This window comes from Zootermopsis nevadensis, unplaced genomic scaffold (genome assembly GCF_977971745.1).
Source record: "Zootermopsis nevadensis isolate Lab colony 2312 unplaced genomic scaffold, Znev_1.0 Znev_ptg000030l, whole genome shotgun sequence".
Lineage (NCBI taxonomy): Eukaryota > Metazoa > Arthropoda > Insecta > Blattodea > Termopsidae > Zootermopsis > Zootermopsis nevadensis.
In genome coordinates, this window is record NW_028259162.1 from 4,102,622 (window position 1) to 4,130,385 (window position 27,764).

At 34.7% G+C, this 27,764-nt stretch overlaps 1 protein-coding gene and 1 long non-coding RNA gene across 19 annotated transcripts in view; one reads left to right on the forward strand and one right to left on the reverse strand.

Annotated features, from left to right (window-relative positions):
- unc-104 (kinesin family member unc-104) overlaps positions 1-27,764 on the reverse strand; it is a 62,588-nt gene that overhangs the window by 5,393 nt on the left and 29,431 nt on the right. For 4 of the 18 annotated variants that reach the window (XM_087359068.1, XM_087359067.1, XM_087359070.1 and 1 more), the window contains exons 10-32: positions 26,693-26,749; positions 23,129-23,251; positions 22,725-22,858; positions 21,658-21,970; positions 21,502-21,543; positions 21,003-21,205; positions 20,493-20,607; positions 17,708-17,880; positions 16,906-17,084; positions 14,695-14,853; positions 12,070-12,207; positions 10,980-11,098; positions 10,048-10,302; positions 8,947-9,133; positions 8,422-8,512; positions 7,821-7,945; positions 7,320-7,471; positions 7,016-7,180; positions 5,845-6,065; positions 4,885-5,074; positions 2,690-2,934; positions 1,587-1,751; positions 818-906 (exon numbers count right to left, since the gene is read on the reverse strand). In XM_087359068.1, the coding sequence (XP_087215194.1) occupies positions 818-906; positions 1,587-1,751; positions 2,690-2,934; positions 4,885-5,074; positions 5,845-6,065; positions 7,016-7,180; positions 7,320-7,471; positions 7,821-7,945; positions 8,422-8,512; positions 8,947-9,133; positions 10,048-10,302; positions 10,980-11,098; positions 12,070-12,207; positions 14,695-14,853; positions 16,906-17,084; positions 17,708-17,880; positions 20,493-20,607; positions 21,003-21,205; positions 21,502-21,543; positions 21,658-21,970; positions 22,725-22,858; positions 23,129-23,251; positions 26,693-26,749 (3,640 nt within the window). The remainder of the gene's footprint in view (positions 1-817; positions 907-1,586; positions 1,752-2,689; positions 2,935-4,884; positions 5,075-5,844; positions 6,066-7,015; positions 7,181-7,319; positions 7,472-7,820; positions 7,946-8,421; positions 8,513-8,946; positions 9,134-10,047; positions 10,303-10,979; positions 11,099-12,069; positions 12,208-14,694; positions 14,854-16,905; positions 17,085-17,707; positions 17,881-20,492; positions 20,608-21,002; positions 21,206-21,501; positions 21,544-21,657; positions 21,971-22,724; positions 22,859-23,128; positions 23,252-26,692; positions 26,750-27,764) is intronic. The other 14 variants (XM_087359076.1, XM_087359075.1, XM_087359071.1 and 11 more) reach the window with 14 other exon arrangements.
- LOC110828191 (uncharacterized) lies at positions 1,809-2,977 on the forward strand. Its single transcript, XR_002542575.2, has 3 exons — positions 1,809-1,969; positions 2,493-2,572; positions 2,798-2,977. It is a non-coding gene; the product is annotated as an uncharacterized LOC110828191 (long non-coding RNA).

Genomic DNA, 27,764 nt, shown 5'->3' on the forward strand with positions numbered 1-27,764 from the left:
ACAGCACAGAAAAGTAATGCAAACCACTTGTTAAACAATAAAAAGTATGAGTCTGAAAGAATGAATGTAGGTATAATGTGGAATGTAATGTATAATGAAGTTATAGTGAAATATTGTTAATTCTATGGCTCTGATAATAACCTAATTTTTATCAAGGCCATTACCTATGTAACGAAAAGTAATGATACTAACACTGTAACAGACTGTTAACAAATTTGGACTCTATGAGAAAGATAATGAAATATAGTTTTCATTACAAATATTTCAATATTCACATGATGAAAAATTTCTTTCACCTTCCCCTCATCTCCTATCTACTGTCTGCTGAAGGCTAGCTGTTGTCCTCTAAAACCCATCTGCTAATTTGCTCAAAACCTCTTTGATGTACAAACAAATTGGACAATACACAAAAGCATTTCCTTTATTACCTCATACAATAATGATTTAAAGGTATGTATTTCATTTTGTTTTGTTATATGGTTAATAGGACCACCTTTAAACACAGCTAGGTCTTCATATATATATGTAGCTGTAGTTCAGACTGTCCAGACTCAATTAAAGTTTAATGTTGTCTACATTTCTTTTAGTATGAACAATCAATATTCTATTTCACACAAATGTGTCCAGACAAAGTGAAATTTATGCACACAGACAGCTTGGGAATAACAGAGACCATGAACGCTCGAAATCAAAGTGAAACCAAAGGGATTCAGTGGTGATTCATTAATGTAAGTTTACTGTATCAACACTTGCTGAGCACTAAACTACACAAGATTAATATAACCCTTTCAGTTAAAACATATTCAATGCTTCTTACTCTACTGATGAACTGGAAATAAGACTAGTGCTCATGTCTGTAGCCTCTTCACTTGGAGACACGTCGTTGTGTTTTGTGCTAGGCAAATCCTGGAATCAGAACAAGAGATTTCATTACATTTACTTGATAAATTGTTTTACATGTTTATTAAACATTCACATCATCATAATATAAGAGGATACTGGGTTTTACTTAGGCAATCCAGACCAAGGTAATTACTGTGGTCTGGCCTTCAATTAAAAACTACAAAGGCTTTCTTTTTAAATCTTCATTAGACATCCACTGTAGACTGTGATCCCCTGCCTTAATTAATTTCATATACATAATACCTGTTCAGAACTGTTATTAGCAACATATACTTCACACACTACACCTTACAACATTAATAATCAAGTGGAATTTATGACAATGAATCAACAAATTTATTTAAAGTAAGTTAGTTAATAATTTGTCACTGACAACTTTTATGGAAGTTCTGCATCATCTATAGGTTGTTCATGTCAGGCTAGGCCTTTTAAGTTATGGAATTTAATATACAGACTTTAATAACAACAAATGGTTAATTTATTGTATCTTTAACTATAGAGAATAAAGAATCAGGGAGCTAAGTATCACAAATTTAAGACATTTTATTATTCACTTTCCCTAATAACTGCAACAAAACTTTGTAAAGTATGTCAGATTCTTGCCACTTTATACCTTGCAAGTTGAAAACTTTGGGAAGTTCTACATCAACTATAGGACGTCACACCACTTTGAGAGGGCCTACCTTACTTGGTATCCTCCCCTGTATTAGTTTCACACACTTCAGTATAAGCTCACTCTCCTTCTCAGTCATTTCCCATGGCTCATACACATCTTTGCTGGGAGACTTTAGCACCACAGGGCTGGCTCGGCCCTCATTTGTTGCCTTGGCTACCATGTTACATACTTCCTGCAAGCAACAATATGCAATGTTTTCATGTTATTTGTTTATATTCACAACCAAGTAACCATAATCACATCTCCACTTTCTCTAATGTTATGATCACTAACATGAATCTTGTTTAATGCCATGTCATACCACACAGCAGAAAAAGATGGAGACCACAAAATTCTGCCTAACTCACAGCTTCAGAATGCTGTTTTGAACCTTACTCCACTGGGTCAGAGGTATGTATATATTCACAGAGCAAACTGATGTGTCTCAGCATTTAATATATTAATATTCATTCTGGAATAAGAATTATACAATTATCACTGTGAACAACCTTTCACCAGGCCATCACACTAAGAGTTCTTTTGCAAACACCTCTTGATCCAAAAGGCAGAAATGCATTGTTTCACCCAAACTGGGATTGAAGAAGCTTATGATCTTAGTTGGAGACAACCTTGTCAGATGAGACATGACAAATGGTGGTTATGTTATTCATAACTACAATTTATAATTTACATTTTAAACATACACATAAAACTAATATATTTAAGAGTATAATTTACATTATAAACACACACACATACACACAAGTATTATTTTTAAAAATAATGAAAATCAAATTACTGAAAATAAAAGAGATTCATAAACAGAAGAATAAATTCAGAGTATCCTGTGTAAAATGGTAATCATACTGTATAAACTTCATGAATTAGTTAAAATACAATACACATAGTTGACATACAATACTGAACTGAACAGGAATGGGGAGGAAGCAACGACAGCCACACTACATCCTGTCATGGCACAAGGCTGCAGGGACTTATGAAGCCATAAAAGATGTAAGTACTAAGGTAAAAAATCTAACTGGGTACCTCCCATACACAAGCCAGATACATGGAAAACTGTATGGTGACATACAACACAGTAAATATGGGTCTTATGTTTTAATTTCTCACCTTTTCTGATTTGGTAAAGTCACAACTACGAGTGATCTGCATACTTTTATCAATTCCTAACCGCTCCCGCAAGAGTAACATGTGACGTACACGCTCCACTTCTTCCAGCCTCGTCAGTTTCTCCAGCTCCCATTGGTGGTCAAAGATGAGGCTGTCACCACGAGGCCTCCACCCATGTAGATTCTCTTCACCACGCACATATGTTGAACTTGTGTCTAGAACCCGACGCTGGCGACGCTGAACTCCTGTATTCAGGGAATAAAGTGCTCCATTAATGTTTTTCTTCTATTTACTGTTCCTATTATTTCCAGATTAAGTGAAGTACAGAGCATAGCTGCATCAACAGCCATTATTGAGTGTTAAAATATTCACTATACTGAAAAATTTTGAAAGAAAAGTTACAATCTTAATAACAAGTATACTTGATATCATGTGCCAATTTTCTGTATGACAAATCATTTAACAGAAAACTGGCACTCTGAAATTTGAGTTCTTATGGCAGTAAAGATGTCAACTGTGGACTTCTGGATTGTAAGGTGATTACCAATGTTTAGGTGGAATGCAGCCTTCATATTCAGGCATCCTCTGGTACCTTGGTAACCATCTACGAGAACACATGGTGTCACAACCAGATGACCAGACTACATAGCATGGATAAAAACTAATACATTTCAATCTGTATGTCTGTAAAATCATCCAGAAGTTTTTAGTACAGACGTCCCCATACCACATTTCATCAAAATTCAATAGATTCAGAATTTAAATATATGCACAGATGGATGAACTGACACAAACATATATGCATATGCAGTCAATATGAAAACAATAACACCTTAAGTTAAAAAAATTATCTAATCTACTGTAATTGAAATACAGAATTCTGTACCGACCAGACCATCACAAACACACTGACTACATAATAAAACTATACTAACATTACAATAACTGAGCCCTACCAAATTGTGAACATGAATATATATATATATATATATATATATATATATATATATATATTCATATTACTTAGTAAGGACTCAGTGTCTACAGATATAAAATGAACCTGATCAACACATCTACTTTACTGACTACTGTACAATACTTCAACAATCAAGCAGGGATCAGAACTAAGCTAATTACAGCCAGTGTACTTGAAAACTCCTATGCAATCATAACACTTCATTAGAGAAGGGCACCACTATCCTTCAAGTTCAAATAACTTTCATTGTATAAGATTTGAGGTTCTCACAGAGGGTGAAGATATTGTTGCTCTTCTTGGTTGTGATGCCAAGTGGACTCATTGATAGATACCAACACTTTGAAGAAACATACTGACTCCATTTTCATGGTATCACAATCAGAAAAATACTGATAACATTCGGTACAATGATTTTATCCATGCTCTTCCTTACAACTAGCCTCAGTATCACAATCTTCTAAAAAATGTCCTTTTAATATAATGCCAGACATTCTGGTGCATTTTTTTGTGAGTTATCTAAATTTAATCTCAGCTGGCAAACCAGCTATTCTAATTTCTAAAATTATGCCATGTTCCATCACCAAATCAAAATTAATTTATCACCTCAAAGCCTTTGTAAACAATTATTTTGTTGTTGCTGTTGTAATTATTACAGCCAAGTACAAAAATTTTAAAATCTCACCAATGAAATATATTTATTTTCTGTCATTCAGAAATCAGTTAATTTTGCTCTCCATATAAATTCTCTCATTTATACCAACATATGACTTTATACAATTTTTACTCTCCATTATTTTGCCATACTACAGTTAAAACAAAACAAAATAAATGTTTAAGTACTACCAGCATATTCAAATCAAATTATACTGACAACAGCCCGGACTATATACATCAAATAACAGGATGTATAATGGCAGCAGTCCTGGTCTAATCTAAGATACTATTCCATCATTTGCTAGAGGGATTAATGAAAAACCTTAATCAGGATGGCTAGTCTCTGTGTCAAGACTTTAACCTGGGATGTCTTAAGTACAAAGTTTGTTAATGTTTGTTTTGGATGACTGTTTGAACAGTTAAATAATAGCACAGTCAAGTTAATTTCAGACCCATTATTCAGGAAATCATTGTGAAAACCCCAATATAGCAACCTAAATATGCAGCATGGCAATTGCACTGGCTGGATGCCTATTCATTATTGGTTGGGTGACAGGGAACAAACCTGGGCTACCTGCTTCCGATGCTCTCTTCAGTACCAGCTCGTACACGCCAGATAACCGGTTTGCTTCTGCATTGCGATAGTTCCCAGAGAATAAATGTTTCAATGAGCGAGGACCTGTCCTGGCATCACGGCCATAAATTATCATGCTCAGATCTTTAGTGATGATGGCTGGGCGGCCACAGTTTTCAAGCTGTAACACAGAAAGCACTCCACTAGTATAAGATATAGAGAGGAGTGAGAGTGAAAACTTTAACTCTAAAAGTCTTGGTTGGTGTTTATGTAAATTCACCAAATTATCACAATTTTACATCAAAACAATATTGATTTTTTAGTAAATATACACTATACCAAATTACACACCTATCTACAAAAACTCATCACTCAATGTCTTCAAATTGGAAAACAAATGTTATCATCTTGTTTTCAATTCTCATTTTCTACAAAAATAATTAATTAATTCCATGGAGCAGAGTTTTTCTTCCTTGCCCTTTTCTATAAAAACAACAGAAACAAGAGTATCACATATTTCAGAGTTTTACCAATATTTATTGTAATTGGAACTATTATCCAAAGTAGAAAATTTGTATCTGAAATGGATGACTAACATGACTAGCGGGGTATTGGAGATTAGCACAGAATTAAAGGCTTCACTGTTTGTACTCTTCTATCATTTAGCTGGAGTAATTAAATTAAGTACATCAGCTGGCAAGGAACATGCTTTGGGGTAAACATAAATATTGCTTAGTAAACCTTGTAGAACAGGTTTCTTGAAGATATAGGTGCTGACACATAATACTCATACAGAACTCTGGAAAATAGGTCATAAATAAAAGGGAATTAAGGTTGAATAGGATCCATTATCAGACGTTGTAATGACGATGACGAACTTTTGGGTAAGATAACGTGGGAATATTCCAAACAATGACACAGGGATTCAGTACCATGGAAATAAACACACACCTCCAGATATGCTGAGATTGTCATGAAAATCTGCTCCCCATATGATGTAACCCTGTTTAACAGCACTGAGTTATGTAAGGAACTGTCCCAGGCAGCTTCAAAGCGAAACATACAGCGATCATCTCCAGGAACCTCAACATATTCACCAGGAAAGAGTCCCAAGGACAACACAGAACTGTCGTTGTCTTCCTCCTCAGGTTCTGGGGTGTTTCTGATACGACCTGAACACAAATAAAATTCAGCAGAAGTCCACATTCAGAACAGAACGGGAAAACTGCAATAATACACCATGACAGAAATATTCATATGATTTTACACTGCATATCAGATACTTTGCTCAAGAGAAAATACTATATCACTTTTAACATCTCTCCAAAACAATGTTTTCAATGTGAGTTGCACATCAAAATTAAAACTACCAACAAATGGAATAATTGTGTAAAACAGCAACAAATATAAAAGATATCTAAATCACCAGTCCCTATTATATGGGGGAAGGAGAGGGTACTTTCACAACTTATATTACACTACACTACATGTATTATTAAACAAGATTAAAGAAATGCAATCTTATACTATCTATGCAGACAATGTTAATTTTAGGAGTAGGTTCATGTTTCAGATAAGTGAGATAGAATTCTACAAATAAAGATTGCATACAGTTCATTCATTTAGCTTATAAAACAATGATTCATTTGTTTTATCAAAACTAGATTGCAAAACAACTTGGAAATTCCAATAAGAGTAAAATATATTTGAATGCAGCAGTTATTTTCTTCTATTCTATTGTTTTGTGGACTAACATGATAGAGTCTATCATATAAATTTACATACAGAATGAAACATTTCATAAAATTTCTCAAAAATAACTTGCCAAATAAAGAAATATAAAAAACATATCTCACTAATTCTGTACCATATCTAAAATACTAATAAAGGACACAAAAGTATTATTTCAGGCTTCTATTTTAATAATGATTCTCAATATAAATTTTAATTAAACTCCCATTCATTGTAAATGATAATATGGATCATGTAACTGTTGATAAATACATTTTGAACAATAAACGCATTAAATGAGAAAATCACTAATTCCTTATGCAAATCACAGGCAAACTGTTCAACAATAATAAAAAAAAATCCTAAAACCATGGGACATATGTAAACTCACCAACAACCAATTCTCGGATATCCTTCCACCTCAACTCTGTAGCATGCTCATGTACAATCGTAATGCGAATACGACGTTGGATCCCCTGATGTAAGAGGAACAGGCCACGGCAGGGCAGATCATCACTGTGATCCACTACAGCTGGCACGTACTCTCCATTTGGAGCTGCAGGAAAACAGTTCTATACATCCTATTTGGATTACAGGTAGGCCAAAAAGAATTTTCAGATAACAGAATATAATGCCTAATGACTATCAAATCAGGAATTCTTATTTGGACCTGAAATGTTCAATGTTATGCTCACCTAATTCACAGATCTCAAACCAGACCAAAACGTCATACTTGGCATGAACATGGCTGGTGCTGGGTGATGGCAGAACCCCGAACTTGGGTGACCGCACTGGCTGACTGATAGGGATAGATGGGGGAAGCATCCGTTTGGGAGGCTGGCGCACGCTACAATTGTAAAATGAAGTGATGGAACAGTCACCATGCTAATAAGAAGTATTATTACCTTAGGAAATAATAAGCTTGCAAGGTTATTTCTGACTAAACTGTTATGACTTAATAATAAATTTGCTACACAAGTTCAGAGCAGATCTCATATACAAAACTTAGTCAAAATCAATTCAGTCAAAGCTAAACAGTTTCATATAAGCACAGGGGAATGCAAATGCCTAGAAGCAATCATGCTGTTGTCTTCTGTATCCTGAAATGTCACCACTTTCTGTGGGTTGTCTGCTGATATTATTCTTACTACAAAAGTAATATTTTCAACTGATACTTGAGACAAATTAGTACTCACTACTGTCCACCCTCCTGCTTGGCATCTTTGTGTAGTGGATGCTGCTGATAGTGGCCAAACACTTCAAACACAATTGGCTGAGACTTCAAGTATTCCAGGAAGGATTTAGTTACTGTCACAGTTATCTGTAATCAGTACATGTGAATACTTCAAAGTGTTGACAGTTTGAGTTTCACTCAAACAAAGAAGACAGTTTCTTGTCTCTATGACTTCAGTAACAGCCAGTGGGAGCATACAAAACTGTTTTCTGTGCCATGTTAGATTTCAAAACTTGTGCTCCAATTATTTATAGATGGCTGATGGTGCTGCTGAAAACTGATAAGTTTGGCACAGTGATAAAAACTGTCTCATTAAGTTTAAGAGGAAGGTAAAAAACTTAAAATTTAAAGGAAACAAAGAAGTGGCTTAATATTCATCAGCATCATGACAGATAGCACAAAGGGTCCAACAGCTCATTATCCACTTTCATCATTTTGTGGACCTGTTCTAATTTCCTACAATTTATTACTACTTCAAGAAGATTATTGATATAATACAGAATTAGTTTCAAACAGAATAAAAGCAGAGACAAGAAAGCAAAATGAGAATAATCCACACTCACATTTTGGACATGATAGAAACCCAATGGTGGCCCTTTTCCTGTGTTCTTAACTGGTTCAGTAGAAAAGGCTTCATCATGCCGGTGCAGGAAGCTGTTATGCACATACAACAGTAACAGGTTATTTCCTTTAATAATATACATAAAATAATGCAATTCCATTAATAAATTTATGACTATTGTTAACCTTATATCTCAGAATTCTCTACATTTCCTTTCAAAATATAAGATTTTATAACTCTGCAACTATATAAGCAGGTTATGTATCTTTTAATTTTATATAAACTGTACCAGTGTTAATGCCATCTGTAATAAAATTATTCCCATTCCATCTGAAATCTAATAAAACAAGTTAAGAAGTCTATCATAATGCAGAGAGCAAGTTAGTCTGCTCTTACCACATTTTCAAACAACATAAAACAGTACAATATATTCTGAACGTTGCAGCTAGTATTTTAAAATACATACCAAGTAATATGTTGTTATGAAATTGGGCACGCGACAGACGTAACATATATCTACGCTTACTTGAATTGGCAGAAGATATCGGCATACTCTGTTGATATGCCAACAGCTTGCAGAACTGTGACTCTGAATGTGAACTCATTGCCAACCTGCAGGTGTTCTGGTAAATCTTCCTCCTTCGCATCAGACGACACAGAACTGTCACCTCGACCACTATCTGTATCACCATCAATCTCTGTCAAACAGATATCTATTAGGGAAGACAAATTACCATATGGAGGTCTTCTCCTGGAGCCTTTGTGGTTAAAGTGCCAGTACAGTCAACAGGAAATTTTTACTTTAAAGGCTATTATTCACCATATTATGAAGACACACTGGTCAAATGGTAGTGAACTCTGCAATTAAATGTTTCAAATTTGAGACAAGTCAAATCAAGTGTGGATTTTGCCACATACCTTCCCTTCCCAAACATCCTATGAAAGATAATGAAAAGATCTCTGATCTTATTTTCAGGCATCAGTCAAAAGGCAGCCATTTTTATCCAAAAGAATTATTGAAATCAGAATATGCTACACAGCACTGATGGAATGATGATAAAATAATGATAGTGGTGATAACATTAAATGATTATTATGATACATGAAATGGAAAAAGTGACTGAAATGATCAAAACTTACTTTAAAGGTGGCGACTGACTTGTAACATTTGCCTGTAATGTAACGTGTTACAAATCGAGCATTACACAAGTGAAGACAGCGAACAGAGCCGCTCGATGCGAGCTGCTCACGCTCGCGGGCGCTCCATCGTGTTGTCGGTTTTTTCGCGAATCCCTTTGAGTGTTACATTACAAGTCAGTCAGTCAGTCGAGCGGCGTCATAACGAGCATTCACGAGTTCTTTAGATAAGAGTAGCGTATTAAATGAAACAAAGATAACACAACCTCCACGTCCGACATATTGAATGAAATGAATGGAGCACACATGAGCACAGTCGAGCCGAGCGTTCAAAACGAGCATTCGATACGCCTCACCAGTTGTGGTGTAATGTAACATGCTCGCCGCGAATGTTACATTACAAGTAAATGTTACAAGTCACCTCATATAGAACACAGTATATAAAACTCTGTATTACTGTAACAGAACAAAACTCAACAATTTTGCTAACCTTCGGCTTTGCAAGAATCCTTGCCATTGTCTTCAGCCTCCACTTTGTCTGGAATAACCTGTGAATCCTTGCAGGAATCCTGGATGTTGCCTTGTCCCTCTACCACCCTTTCATCTATGTGCTGCTGATTTCTTTCTGTCTGAGCCGAGAGTATGTTGCGTTTAGAGGGGCGTTGCTGACCGATGAAAAGTTCGTCATCAAATGATATGCGAGCTGACTGCCTTACACCACTCAAGTATTCACTGTTCTCCTCTTCTGGAACATTATGGTGCAACTCAGTGTTCGAATTGTGCACTGCATCTCATAATGAAGACTTGAACTAGAAACAACCCCAATTACTAGTCAATAATAAAAGCAGTAAGATATAAATGTAATCTCACAAAAACACATGAACTATACACTGCAAACTATGCTATTACTGGTGGACACATACAAGAATACATAAAGAATATTAAACAGTGTGTGAGGATGTAGAGTGGATTCATCGAGCTCAAGATGGAGCTCAGTGGCAGGCACATGTGAACATGTTAATTGACTTTCAGATTCCATTAAAGGCAGTAAGTTCCTGATTAACTAAGTGACTATCAGCTTCTCAATATTGATTCTGCTCCATGGGGTTAGTTATGTATTAAGCCAAAAATGTTTTTAAAATACTTTTTTTTTGTATTACACCAGCTGAGAAAGTTGAAAAATTTGTGCTTGGTATTCGCACTAATTCCATGTTATGAGTCATAGACAATTGTAAAACATCTTCAATTTTTAATTGGGGTGCAACAAATCAAAGTTTTGAAATTTGTTTCATATTGAGCAAACCATGCATGTCAGATGATTTTGAAAGTGTAAAATTTCACGAAATGTTATGTGAAAGCATATGCCTCCCTGTTTATCAAAGCTGATCACTGGTCTCAGCTGGACATAGTTGTGTTACTTACCAATGACAGCCTGAACAGCAACTTTGAGAAATCCTTTCACATCCCCCTTCTCATTAACAATAGCAACCTTATGGATCAATGGGACTGGATACATTAAATTGCTGAGATACACAAATGCTCTGGAAAAGAATGCACAGTAAAAATCATGCTGTGTTACAAAAGACTGGTTCGAAGTGGGGTTATGTTCCTCCGAAATGCAGGTATCTACCTAAAAATTCACAAAGCATTACAACCCAAAAGACCAACACTAACATCTTCATCACCACAAGGGCCTCAAATTTCATGTTGAGCAATTAAAACATAATTTCTGTCTAGCTTGTGCATAACCTGTGTGAGCGAATAAGTACTGGTCCCTGAATGAGATGTTCGCTAAAAATTCTTCTGTAGTCTTGATGGTAATTTACTGCAAATACAAATTTATTCTTTCAGTTCTTTGATTTTACTTGTGTCAAACTATTCTGGCTGATTAAACGCTAAAAATTAGTAATACAGAACAAAATATTTCATTTTTGACAAATCTAATTAGAAAAGGAGAAAAGCACTAACGTATGCTGAAGATTGCTGTCTTCTGGGTTATTGCGCCATGTAGTCTGGTAGATTTCCAGATCTATCAAACTACAAGACACAATAACACAGAAGACAGAAATCTTCAGACTCACTGCTGTGAAAACCTCAAATCCTACACTAATGTATGTTGTTAGTAATTTGTGGGATATATACACCCTATTAAAAAGAGTTTCAAATAAGAATTAAAGACCTTCATAATATCTACATTTTCACATATGATAATCCATTTTTAAGGAAACTGATGAAGGTTGATAGAGCTTCATGTAAAGTATGGGTTATATTGAAACAACATAAATCAAAATTAAATTCACTTGACAAGTGGTGTGATGATGGTAAACATACAGATAACAAAAATATTGTGGAGAAAAACATGATATAGAGATAACAGAAACATAAAAAAGAAATATAAGTGTATAGGTTATAAGACTAAAAAGAGAGCAGATGGCTGTGAAATTACAACCTGATGTTCCTGATAACAATTATTACTGTACTGCTCAGCATGCACATGTATCAGCAGTGTTACCTGCCAACCATCCTAAACCATGGGAAGCGGTCATAGAAAGGGTCCCCTCCTGTCAGAGACTCAATGTTGTAATCTGGTGACGTTGGAGATAATTCAGCTTCATTGTGGTACATCTCCCTCATCAACTCCAGTCGCTGTCTGCAAGTACAAACATGACACTGTCACTATCAAACATGCATCAACTAAATAACAGATAAGAGAAGAGGACATGCTTTCTCTTCTCTCTCAATAAACTTACCATTTTACATAAACCAGAGTGTTGTATGTTCACAAGGATTTAATTATCTTGCCAGTAACTGAGTAAAATAATTTTGCATTATGTTGTAAACGCTTGTACCAGCACTCACACCAGTACTTAAATCCAGATTCATCACCCACTTAATGCTCCTCGACTGATACAAATTCACTAATATTTTTTAAATATATGTATCATACAAATTCATAATCAAGATGGTATAACAGTGTATCCATTGGGGAATAATACTTAGCACAAAGACAGATGACAATTAATTGGCTATTGTTCTTGTTATCAATTACCCAATTTTCATACACACTTCAAATATAAAATATCATGCATTTCAAACTCAGTTACATGCATTAAACATTAAGTATCAAACAAAATAAGTATTAACAAAGGTAAATATAAAGTTGACCTGTTCCCAAGCTCCATGCCATGAAAGTATGGGGCATGGAAATAAAGCTCTATGCATTCTAGAACTCAGCAATGCATAGATGTAAGCGGTTAGATTCAAACTAAAGGAAATATACTACCATCCATTGCACCATTCAAGTCTAGCGATTTTTTGTAATGTGTCATGGAATTATGAATAACCCTGTATAATAATTCTGGGAACAAGTAATTTCAGTAAATTTTATTCCCCTGGACATGGTAAAAAATTAAAATAAACCCATTTCATGACACAAATAATGAAGATCTGAACTTGAAACAATCCCCATTATTATTTTATGTGTGGTTTACTTAATGGCACTATCAGTAGCTTAGACCAGTGGTATTCAACTTTTTTGTTTGCGTACCCCCAAAGTTGTTGGTGTATAATTCAAGTTATACATAGCATATAATCTACATATAAAATAAATTAAATAAATTACATTACTGATTATTCAGTGTTTATCATAAAATAATATACGTATTTTCTTAAATTTCACGTATCCCCTAAGATGTCTTCGCGTACCCCCGGGGGGTACGCATACCCCAGGTTGAATACCACTGGCTTAGACTATTGGTTGAACTCCCATTACCAAAACCACCAAATGGAGAGGTGTAAGATAAAAATGCAATTTCACAAAAACACAGACACTAAACACCAATCATGCAAAGTATGTACAGAGGAATGTTTATTTTTGATAAAACCCATGCTGTTATTGAACTAAACCTTCTGCCAGTTATAAAATAGTAATATGCAGTAGCAACCCCATCAACGACTTCAATGCAGAAAAAAGGGAAATATGAATGAAAACAAGAAATCATATTATTTTGATTCAAAAAACTGAGACTGTGTAAAACAAAATCTTTCTAAATAGGTGCAATATTGTCACAAACACCAAACGGATGAAATATTCTTAAATCAAGAATTAACCATGTACTGTATATACTACAGCTAACAGCTTCTTCATCATGGAGGTCCTAGAAAGAACTAGAGAACAAGGTTTGTGAAGAAACAACTTGCTACATATCATATAATATTCAGAGTAGCCTTGCATTACATATGACTTTCTGCAGCTGTGAATTCCAATGTTGTATCAATAGTTAGATACTCAAAACATCCATTCTTAAACCAAGTGCACATTTTCTCAGAACCTAACAGGTGAATGTCTCCATACATGGTTAAAATTTATGACTGAGTCATCAACTCTTAAATTATTTAATAATACTTCTCCAACTGCACATATTGAAAAAATTCATTGTCAAGGGATGATGTTAGTGAATAGTGTGTACATAATGAATTGGAAGGATGCAGTAATGACAGATTTGAAGGTACTATCCTGGCATTATTAAAACAAAAATACTGACGAAAATCACAAATACTTCAGCAAGATAGCCAGTACCCTTTGTTTATGATCTGGGACAACTATACTTCTATCATTTATTTTTATAAAAAGAATTGAACAATTTGTGGAGCTGTTTGGGATAGCAAATTAGTATACTTTTGTAATAAATTGCCACAATGTTGCAATACAATTTCATCAATTATAACCCAATGGCATGTGAATCAATATGAATGGGTAAGCATAACCCAAGATGTTAAAAGGATGAGAACCCCTGTAATAAACTATGTAGAGAAATCCAATAAAAAAGAAACAAAATTTGGCTTCTTGAATTCTGCTCATGCATGTTTTATGTATGTGATTTCTTCAAACTGTGGTTTTTAATTTTAAGAAATTCAATGAAATATTGGGGACATTCAGACATATTTCTCGACAAGTACTGACTGTATCAAAGCACAGAAAGAACATGACTGGTCCCTGGGAGTAAGCAAAGCTAAGGAGAAAGAAGAAACTGTTGACAAGAGAGAAGCAGAGGAGAGTGTCGTGTGGGTGTTCAGCCAGTATGCCATGCCATGAAGTCACATCACATTACTGAAATCAGCTCACAGATATACGCACATTTTGCTAGTAAGCACCAACCTCGAAGGCAAAAGATTTGCAAGCGAGAACTTCTGATTAGCACAGACAGAAAGACATTGGAAAAAGTCATCCTTCGCCTCCGGTGTCTCGGGGCTAAGATCTTCGTTGTAAATATGACGCATGAGTTCCAAGCGATGTCTACAATACAGGAAATTATTGTGTTAATTATTTTACAGATGTCTCCAACACAACCACAAGCAAGTCACCTGTATCGTGGACAAAGTTTGTTTTTTTAATAAAGCACACTAGGAATGGAAAATGCTTTTCTTTTGCCTTGGAGGTTGAGAGGGATGTCTGGAAAGGAAAATAATTTTTTCTACAAAAACTGGAATGGACACACATATGTCTGTGAAATACAATGACCATGTTTTTGTATACACATCATACAAATTGGATGAAAAGTAGCGGAAAGAGGCCACAACAAACAATTAAAATATACTGATGCTTCTAAGTACACAATCTGAACATATTTCCTTTTTTTGTTTAAAAGTATTATTAATCTGAAATGTTATCTTTGGAGACACAACAGAGTGATGGAACTTGAACACATGTACAAAACTCTGAATTTTGAACAGAATTCTGGTCATCAAAATCACCCTTGTGGTCTGGTGGTTATCATACTAGACTAATATTCTAAAGGTACTGGATTCGATCCCAAGCACTGTTACTAACAATAAATAATGTTATACAAAATATGTCAGTATAATGACAACTAATCACTTGAAGATAAGAGTGGAGGAACCCTTAAAATGTCATGTATATCAAATATACCTCAAACAGTATAGTATTCATAATATTAATCAATCATTGTCACAAAAATTTAGAGAATCATCAGGATAGTACAAACACAAAGAGACTACTCCCATAAAGGGGTTCCTGGAAGACAGCATAAAAGATGGCAAAACTCACACTTCAATTTCCATATGATATATTTTTTTGTGTGGTATTACATATTCCATTTATATAGAATGGAAATTAATGAGTCCTGTGGTTAGGCATTATAATTATGATATATTCTAAATGCTTCTACAGGTTTTGAATAGAAAAAAAATGTTTTAATAATATCGAGATCAAGATAATACCTACACAATCTATTTAAGTAAATTTCATAAACCTAAAAATTATCACTGTAGAAGGTTTGGGTTGGTCTTCTTTACTTGTATGATGCTAATGTGGCATCATGAGGGAATTAAGTGGATTAACGAAGACTTTCAGAAAAGCCATATATCTCACATTTAATCCTCATGTGGTACTCACGTTAATTTTTTAATATGGTATAACCAGAATTCTTACATTGCATGCCACTGTTTCATCCAATTTTCTTTTATACATTCTATTTATCAGACATAAACCTCAAATGATGAATGGATTATTGAAAACAGACATCAACTGCCACTGTAATGAAAAAATCATGAAGGTCAAAGAGTAAGGGAAAGCATTCAAACTTTGTCTACAATGTACTTGACAGCTACACACAGGATAATTGTATATAACCATTTGTACCTAACAAGTAGTATAACAGTTTAACATGTTTTGATGACCACAAGTACGCAGTTGTACAATTCTATCTAACCATATTGGTTAAGAATGTAAACATATTATGAGAAACACGGATTAAATTTCTATGGAGTATTAAGAAGTGAACAAGATGGCATAAAGTCTGAAACCAGGACAGTGTGCAAGTTATAAAAACAGGAAGACAAACAAAGGAAAAGCTGGTCAAATAAGGATACAGTATTATAAACATGTTACATATGGGCAAAAATAGGATTGCTTTGAGATTCTAAAAACAAATATGTTAAATAAATTATCATAGGGATACCACCTGTTGGAAAATATACCGAGTTAATGAGTAGAAATAGGTAGAAAAGGAACACTTATCGGAGGGGAGAGAAAAGAGAAGGATTTGTTTCAAGATGAATCACCCTGGTAGAAACATCAATGAATGATGAGTTACATTTTACTATATGGGCTTTAACACACATATCTAATTCATTATCAGACAGCAGAAGAAACAAACTAGAAAATGTATCCACAGCATAAGAACTCTGGCATGTTCACCAGCATTTGACCTCTGGCTGATGAATTCCCCACCTGGGAATCCTTTCCAAAATTTCAACTGCAAGCATGAGTGGTCTCCAGATACATGTTTTACTGTTCTGAATATGTCTTGCAGAAATTTAATTTCACCTGAGTTTCTCAAGGGTCCAGTAATGGGTGGCCCCATTCTTAGTGTCTTGCACCTCCACTGCCACAATGGTACGAGGAAATGGTCTATCCTCATCGTCCTCCTCATCCAGTGCAGGCAGCAAATCAGCTGGTAAAGGTGAATACAATGTGTCTGTGAGAAGGGTGAACTGGAACTGCACCTGCAACAGGAAACTGGCTTCAAGTGCTGCCAATAAACAGATTCTTACACAAGACTAAAGCGATGTGCAGCATATATATCATCCTATGCAATCCTCTACAAAGACAACTTAAATTTACAAAATCCGTTCAGCTACTTTACAGCAGTAAACATCACAATGTGTATTCTTTAAACTAACATAATATGTAATCTACCTGACAGGTTTTGTACAAACTTTCAGTTCATGTCATGTCTTGAAAGATATCTAGTGGTAACCGAGGGAATGATATTTTGTGAAACACTCTCATTTCAATTATAGCTGCTAAAAGTAAAGTAACTTTCTCACCTTTAAATTTAATTTTACATTGTTACTGTTTACCTTACCAATGTAACTGTTTCCTTGTCATGGTGCCTTACATGCCACCTCTCTACAGAGCAATGAGATACTAACAACTGGCAAGGGAATAAAGAACGCTTTAAAATTTAGCATGGCATAAAAATAAATTTCCTGTGCCCTTGACAGCTAGTTCAAGAGCTATAGAAGCAGAAAACTATTTAATCATTGCAAATTTTATAAAATAAATCTTGCAGTCACAGGGCCTGCTTGTCTGCTCATAGCAGCATGACTGGCACCATAGAACATACCTTCTTTTTCAGCTCAACAGAGATTGCATTAGCCTCCTTGAGGAATATGGCATTTCCCCAGAGATCATCCCGCAAGGAAGTGAACTGATGGTACTTCCACTTCCTAAATCCCCAAGCAGCCAGCTGGTACTCACGATCACTCCAGTTGCACTCTGCGTCAAACAAGGGGTTGACTGAAATGCCATCAGGCAATCACAGTCAGACAAAAACACAGAGCATGACCCAAAGAGAAGAGATTAAAGTGTAAATATAAAACAGAAGTACTTCAATGAAATGTTAGTGTTAAGAAGGACATAACACGCAGATGTAGCAGGTGCTTGGCTGCAAGATTTGTCTGCTTCCATGATTCTGATGCTGCTGATACACACTTGACTTTAAACTGCCTCCTCTTTTAGGTTTTAAGCACTAATGCTGATTTCTATGAGTCTTGTAAACCAATTATTAATCAAAGATGTGACAACACTATTCCATCTAAACGATTTAAAACAAAGTCTAATCACATTTCTGACCAAATACAAAATATTTACCTTTGTGGCAGCAATTTCATTGCAAACTTTGAAATGTTCCAAAAGAATTAAAAATTTATTTACATATTGCTATGCTCTAAACAAAATAAAACTTTTTTCTTTCCTTGTCATCATCTTTGTATCACGCTGTCACCTATTTATTTTCCTCACCAACTACTATAGACTGGGGTACCAGAAGTTGTCTGGATGCGGTAATGAAGAGAAAAATCCCCGTCTCTTCCTGCAATTGAACCCTGATAATCCATTCCACAACCAATCACTTCACTGGTTGAGCTACCTTGGCTCATTCTGGGTATGGTGATGAAGATAGTAATGCTCAACATCCCTACCAAAAAGTCTGAAGCCTGACTCAATATACAGCCAATCATAATGACCTGGCTGTCATCCTAGCTAATGTGTATTTGGCAAGAAAATGTAATTCAAACCATGAAACAACAAAATATTAATGGACCAGAAGATACAGTACGTTTCTATGGTTGATAACAATGAGAGCAAAATTCAGATATGGAAAAATAAAGTGACAAGTGAATATTATTGGAAAGAAAATATACAGATGGTATCTGAAATTATTTTACAGAATACTGCTGAACCCAATACTGGAAATGGGTTTAAGATCCTAATATTTTTTTACAAATATAACTGAAGCAGGATCTATAGGCTGACCAACTGCTGTTACATCAAAACCCAGTAACTTCCATTAAGTACTTCTTAATATATTTTTCTGTAAAATACAGGCCAATATAACACCAATTCATCCATCAGAAAAAGAATTGACAGCTTAGTTACAAAAGTTAAGAACAAGGAACAAAAGTGCAGAATAAACATGCTAACTGCAATGTGTGATTCTTCCAATGAATAACTAGTACCAAAGAAATATCATCAAAACGTGAGCTAAATATGCTAAAAAAATCTACCAATGTCTTCATATATGATATTATGTAACTGGATCAAATATATTAACAGTGTGAAATGAAAACATTAAGAGAGTAAGAAATAAGTAACAAACAACATTATTCATGCAATATAAATGCAAGACAAACTGTTAATAAATAACTCCATTAACACACATAATGCAGTGCCATAGCAAGTCCTGTGTGCGTAACAGACAAAAACTTGACATCAGATGCCATCAGAAGTATTTGATACATGGCAAAAATAATGTGGTTACAGGAGGAAAGTTACAAATTTGGATATAGGAAACTCTTCTGTTAAACATATGTCAAGAGGAAATTGCAAATTAATTCCTGAAAGGTGACAAAGCCCCCCCTTTTTCAAAACAGAATTTTTGCTGTATGGAAGTTTTACTGTTATGTTCCATATATTTTCTGGAAAAGTAGTGAACTTTAAATGCAATATGTTGACTATCATACAGGTACTGCTTTCATACAAAAATTCAAGGAATAAAGAGTTTATCTTCCTTCTCTGCCATCCACGGACTAGGATTCAGACTATTCTGAGATCATAACCATCTTCTTAATGTTTATATTGTGTCCATATATAATTTTGGTCTGTATGAACAGCAAGTTACAGGAGTCTATTACTGACCATTCTGTTCAGGTAAGTTAACCATTTTATTTGTACAGGGATGGCAAAAAGTAGTGAATGGATGGTGTAGAAGGCATAACACAACAGTATGGATTTAGAACGGCAACATTTTAATTTCAAAGGAACATGACACTGATGTCTATGCACATGTTGTGGAACTAAAAGATGTCTCACCACTCTCTACATAGCACTTAGCTGTCCAACGACTTGGTACGATTAATGTTATTATCAACACATAATTGCATTCATCGCAAACTGTGCTGGGAAGCCTATCAGTGCATTACAGGTGTAGTTCTGTTAAACATATTGTGAATCTTGCACTTTAACTCAGCAACAAAGTGCATGAGATTTATGCTGAGCTGTTCTTTCTCAAATGACCATAAGCAGCTGTTGCATGTGGCCAGGTCAGTACTTCTGGGAGATTAGATGAGTTCCATGTGAAAATTTGTTGTACAGAAAAGCACACATATCAGCAGCAAAATGTCATGCACTTCTACAAAAGAAATTTCAAGTCATTTGGTTCATTTAATTACAATATGTGCCTACAGATCCAAGATAATTATACAGTGCTATAACTAAATTTCCTACCGATTACTAAATTTGTATATTTATAAGGTAATTATCTCTGAACTGCAGTACCTAATACAGGCGAAAGTGTAGAAGCCAAAAATACCTTGCTATGGCACTAGATATACTCTGTGTTTGATACTAACCAAATATATCTTCTTCATTGTTAAAGTCTTCTGGGGTGTAAGAGCTGTACATGGACATTGTCATACTCTGTTCTTCCACTTGCTTTTGAAGTGCATCAATTCTTGCTTCATAGCTCTAGAAAATCACCACATCTTTTATATTTATGTCACAGAACTGGATAAGACATACACCAAATCAAATCAACCACACCCACTGACTGAATAACTGTTCACCAGTAATATAAAGCAAGGTCCAAAGTGCTAATATCAAAGCCCAAGATCCTGAGCCAGTTCAATTCAGTTAATATCCTCACAACACCCTTGCCCTTGATGTACTTTAATATTAACCTCAGAAACAAAGCAAGTTTCAAGTAGAATGATTGTCCTCATAATCATCTGATAAAACCTATCTACATTTCCATAGAAGCAAATCTATGCTGGCTAAAAGACAATACATGACAAACTATCACAGAGATTGAGTTTTAGTGACTTTTAAAACTACTAACAAGTGAAGTTATATCAAGACCTCACCTTGCGCTGCTCTTCAAAGAGCTGATCTGCCTCTTCCTTCTCTTTACGGAACTGTTCTTCTAGCACAAGAAGCCTCTTTTCCATCTCTACCTTTAGATCAATTCCCTGTTTCTCCAGCAGCTCAATCTGTGCAAAGTTCCAGTCCACAGTTTCTCCATTTCCTGGGGTTTCAGCTGGAGAAGTTTTCTCAGTATGATCTGGAGCTGGAAGATTTTTAAAACTGATTTTATATGGTAAACCCATAGAAAAAATAATATCCTATTTATCCACTGAAAATTGCATAAGAAAAGAGATGCTTATGGACATATGGTAAGAGGGTGTATTGAAATTAAATTATTGGGGAGAATATTTGAATCTAATGACAACAATCAGACAAGAAACTGGTGCTGAAGCATGATTAAGGTGGACATCCCTACAATAGGTGATGAATTAATAACTGATTTTTCCTCAAATAAGTACAAGTAATAACTTGAGGAGCTTGAATATGTTTCTTCTATACCTGAATTTTCAGCTGGTGATGTTTTCTCCCGACGCTCACGAGCTGAAAATACAAACAAATTCACAATGAGATAAAATATTAAGTTCAAGAATTAGATCAGCAGTTAGAGATATGAAAAATCATTAAATCACTTCAGTAGTGAACACTCCAACCTACCCTGATCAGGGTGATTGAACCTGAAGACGTGGTTCTTGCCGAGAATCACTCTAGAGCCAGTCTTGAGAACAACAGTTTCCTTCACTTCCCTGCCATTGACATAGCAGAGTGCCCCTTCTTTAGGTGTCATGGTGATAACTCCTTCATGGTTCTCAAAAACACAGTGTTCACTGAGAATATGGGAACCACTGAGTTGGATGTCTTGTGGAATATTGGCTTCCGCAGAGCCGACACGAGTGAAACCATCCTTAATGTAGTACAGTAAGCACTCTGACATTGAGGGGTCTTCATTCAGATTCACGAGATGTGGAGTCTGGAATAAATTATCACAAGATAATACTACCTACTGAGTAGCTTGTAATAAATGAACTGTCAAGCCTACTTCTGTTCCACCATGAATAGAATGCAAATTAATCCTTTTAGTATAAGCAATCAAAGATTTATTATATGCAATAAATGCTACACAATTTGCACTGACGTTTTTAGAATGCAATTTGCATTGAATTTCTTCTGCTTAATTCTTCAAGCAAGAAACATTCCTATTTCTCACTGGCCTAGTTTTTCACCTTATCATCAGGTGCCACATGTGTGAAGTAATACAAAATGGATATGGAGGATCAACGTGATCAATGCTGGTACTGCATATACATTCTTACCAGTGACAAAACTTTTCTTGGCACTATATAAGTTAACTAAAGATTTCATATAATAGTGGTTTCAATACAGTATTCACATAATGAAAGTTCTCAACATTTGATTTCACTGCACACCAGTAAAACATTGCAGGTATTTTGTATTTGGAAAGTCCTGTATATCATTCTAAATTTAGAAGCTGGCTATCCTGACAGTTTTATGTAGTTTCACCAGGAAAATGCTAAGTGCCTTACATTAGGCCAAGACTGCCCTTAACTTCCAGTTCATCATTCAAAGTAATTCAACCAAATATTACATTTACCCACAACAAGGTCACTAGTCAGCTTCTTCTTTTTAACAAACCATAAACCAGACATAAAATGTAAACTGAAGTCTAGATTGCATACATGTGCATAAAGTATGAATGTGCCAACCTTCTTTGGAGAGAAGACACCAACTGTGTTTCCATCTTCTTTGACTGCAACTCCCATTTCTGCAAACACAGCCTCTCTCTGCAGCCTGATCGTTTCTGTGCGCTTCAGCTTCTCTTCCCACGTTTCATTCAATTCTATAACAACAACAACAGTTAATTATGCGTTATTTAATAATACTGTATCAACAACAGCCTCATGATATAGATTCTTTTCCCTACGCAAAAAGAGCTGCTAATATCAAATGGATAGAAGACTAAACAAGTGCTTAACTCTTATATATATTCCTGTCATTTGGCAACACTGTTTCAACTTCCATGTTATACACACAGAATAACGTCAACACAGTTTGAATCAATATTCTTATAAATTAAGAATGAAAATAAAGAAAGCTGTATGTTACTCACCAGCAATCAGCTTCTCACTAGCTTGCAACTGGTCCACTGCCTCTTCAGCAATGGTGGATGCTGGAGCTGCAAGCTGGCGGTCACTATCTCGTTTCATAACCTTCATCCCTGTGCCTTCTTCCCCTGCAGAATAATGCACAATCAAACCACTGGAACTAAGTTCCAAAGTGACACCAATATAACTTACAGTAACATCAAAAGCAGATTATTACAGCAACACAGGACAACAGGGTAAGTGCATAAAGTAATTCTTGTTGAAAGGGGGGGGGGGGGCCTTCTTCTGCAACCACACTGAGCTCCAGACAAGGGATGTTTGTTTTGTGAAAATACCAATCTGTCATCACATGGTTAATAATGAGTTTAATACAACACTAAAGTATGTAGGTTTATGGTATATGTATTGGATGTGGTAGTATGTTTCATACATGTTTCTATCATACTTTATATATTTCCAAGCATTATAAAGCAAATTCCATGCTCAATTAAGACACTGTAGTGTCCAGTCAGTGTGAAAAATGAATTTAAACATATCTTTGTGATGTAACAAGCAAACTTTTATTACACAAATGGTTAGCATCCATAAATTGTACTTATTACTGGACTCTCAAACTAGACGCAAAAGAAGGTTTGCTTCTAGCTTCTTATATCTGCTGTAGATGACAATATATATAGAAGTATAATAGGAGATTTGTGTCTGACAGTATGTAATAATGTACAGTAATGTAAGTTAAACTGCTACTTGAAGGATGGCAGAAGCTGAATTAACATGTAATACCTATGATGTGTGTGTACAGAGATGAGACACTTATAGCTTACATTTCAGCCTTACCTCAATATCATGTCATTTTGGGAGGGAGATATAGGCTGTAACATGTCACATGTTCAGACATCTAAAATAACTTGAAGTTTGCTTTCAATATGTTTATAACCATAATTTCTTTAAATTATTTCTGTTATTATAACTGTGTATCAATGGAAGAAGAAGTTATTTCAGAGATAGCAGATCATTACTAACCCCTTCCATGGTTGTCTCTTTTTAAGAACAACATTAATAATTTCTTTCATATGAATATTTCCATTATAACACTTAAAAAGCCACAGGATACTTCATTTTTAGTACTAAAATGATTAACGAACATAGGTGAGGCAAGTGTATCTGTACCAAAAAATATATTAAACTCTAAAGTTGTCTGTTGATCCTTTTCTTGCTCGCAGTAATAACAGAATATCTGTGGTTCTACTTCCATTCCTGCAGATGCTTGCTTGCAGAGATGTTTGTTCTTTTAACTTATGTAACTAGATTACAACTGTAATATAGATGACAGCCATTTCTTGACATTTTAGCACATGTGAGAACTGTAGACATGCAGCCATGCAGTCCCCTGGCCATTGTACATACATACTGTATACAGTGTGCATAAGCCATGCAGCATACATTAATTTCTTCCACCTATATCAAAATCCACTGAATCCAAATGCTAAATATTACATCTTAGCAAAATTACAACCAAAACATTTAAAAACGCAATCTGGATAACTGAGTTTTGAACTCCGTCCATCATCTGGTATTCCAAATCAACAATGAAGATGGAAAGAGCCAAAAAACTCCAGATCCAGATTGCAATACATCATCATCCAAACCCTTTACAATCAATTAAAAAAGATTAATTTTTATCACCAAATTTACCTACTACTCACCTATAGGACCAAGTACAAATATTATCATGTGATCAATCACAGCCTTCTATCACTGGGAGTAAATGCACAAAGAAATATGGGTTCAAGAAATTCTGTTTCCAGATAATTTATCCTAGCCATGGATTCTCTGATGTAGTTTAAATAAACTGTAAAAACTGTTAAAACTGTAAAGTTAGATTTTTTGTGTGAGTGGGGGGGATTAAGCCTTTGCACATGCAAGGACATGCAACCAGTGACAACTTTGGTTTAGAATCATAAGTGCATTCTTCATCCTACTACCAAAGCATCCTGTCAGTGTTCTAAATTGTTTAATTCTGTCATTGTTGTTTTTTCCTTGCATTGGGTGACTTAAAAATTAAAACTGTCACACAATCTCACAATTTATGTACCCTTTCATATTAATTTAAATGAGACTCCAAAAACCCTTCTTGTTATCTTATATGCTCTGGATCTGACAGAAACCTGTGCTTAATAATACATTTCCATTGTCAACTCATCACTTTGTAAGCCCAAATATCTGAGAATAGGTCTTATAAAACATGTAGGAAATCAGCTTTCTAAAGATAACAATACGTTTAAAACTACAGGACCTTGAATTTCTCAACATACAGAGAAAACCCAGAATACATGTTTCCACAATATATACTGCAATGTACTGAATATACTTAAACCCATATTCCTTTCTGTGATCAAGTTTGAAATTTAAGTTTATCCCAGTTTACAAGGTTTGTGCTGAACCAAAAAGAAAAGTGTACCATGGGGTATGGGATATAATAGTGTGTTGGTACTGGGAATACTTGATTCCACAAATGACTGTTCTGAAACCCATAAAATTCTATTGTGCAATATGCAAATGGAGTCCAACAAGTCAGATGTACTAGGGACACATTAGGCATTACTTAGTTATATACTTGTCAACAGAGTAAATACAGATTACAATAGATTTAACAATACAAAACAGGGACAAAGCCAGAAGCCAACAACTCTAGTGATGGAAAGATAAACTTGAGGAATAGAACAACATAAAAAGGACCACAGAGATTCAAAGTAGCATAAGTTAAAATATAATTATTCAAAAAAGATGTTCTCATAGTATTAAGGTATTCGGCTCACGTAACATACCCACCATCACTTCACTTACACTACCCTGGCATTCAATTACCATTTTATAGTTCAAACAGAAACAATAACAACAATAATTATTCAGGAAAGGGATAACTAGACCCACTAATAAGTCCTATGTCAAAGCACAATAGTGCTACTTATTGTAATGGCTTCTCCGATTAAATGTTTTTAATATGTATCTATTATATGTCATGTTTTAATGGAAACTAACTACAATGAAAATTGGAACTGCATATTACAATATGACAGTACAAAGAAATAGCTTGTAATCACTGATACTTGTATTAAGCAATCTATGTTCAGACAGCTATTTGGCATTTACAAGCAATTCGGTGCTTATTTCTTGCAGTGCATTACTTCTATGTCACTAAAAACATTATAATACTATTTTATATATTTATGAATGTTACTAAAGATGTATGTAAAAAATTAATCAAATACATACATAATTCCAAGATTCAGTAAAAATGTATAATGTTAGAAAAAAACAGTTTAATTATTTTAGTACATGAAAAGCAAATGACAAACAGTAAGTTCGCTGTTTAATAAAACAGTTATTTTCACAACAAATCATATACCAATACAACTTTGATCTGTGCATGTTGCAAGACAGGAATCAATGCATAAAATGCACAACTGTGGTCATTTTTAGTATATTTTAGCCCTCAAAACAGAAAATAACAAGGCAGCTGGAAAGCTAGAACATATGGTATGTTATTTCACGAAATCTGGTTTACTTACTATTGTTATTCTTATTGTTATTCTCTTTCTTTTCATACATGACTTTACCATCTGGCCCTGGGCAGAGTAATACAGAAAGAGAAAAGAGAGAAAGAGAGTTAAGATTATAGCGAAGCCCTGGTCCAGTGGTCCAAAACAGAGAAAAAGCAGCTAAACAGCTGCATTTGAAACTTGTAATGTAATAGGGAAGTATACATTTTTAAATGGATCAAACTGCGGCATAATAAACTTTTAAAAATAAAAAAAAAATAAAGAAGATAAAAACCTTTTAAATTGACTGACTGTCCCATTTTAAAACAGTATTTCATGTTTCCATGAATGTAATATTCACTTACAATAAGACACATTTCAAAACCTTGATAAACTGAACAAATATGGTTGTATTTAAAATGCATTAAAATGTCTCACAGAGTACCATAACAAAAAATCATATCACAAAACAAAGAAGATTTTACTGTCTAAATAAATATGCATACCAACACAGTTAACAACTGAATTTTCACTCATATAATAAGAACCTTCAACAAAAAAAAGTTATTCGTCAGCCCAACAATCAACCCTTCAATACTGAACAGAACACACTCACAGACCCAGTTTTACTGTAGGTGTAATGCATTTCCAAAAGACCCATTTAATTAGCACCCATCAAAAATTTTCTTTATTAAAATATGGAATGCTCTTCTTCTTTTTCCCAAAATTATTTGGTCATACACTTATCTTGACTATATGCCTCACTCTTTTACATATTTATTAACACTTCTATATTAATAATAATTATTTATCATGAATGATGGGAATATAAAGTAGAATTTATTTACCTAAGCTACACCAACAGTGAAAATGCAAAATGAAGTGTATGAATAACTGCATATTAGGAATTTCCTCTATAAATCTATTAGTATTAGGAATGATAAAGCACCAAGTATATGTATCCTATCTAAGGAATTATCAGAGAATTTGTACAGACAAGGAAATCTGAAGAAAAAATCTACCAGAATAGCTGATTGTTTGACCACGATATTAACTTGACATTTCCAAGACACAAAACACAAGTGTTTATTGTTGATTTCTA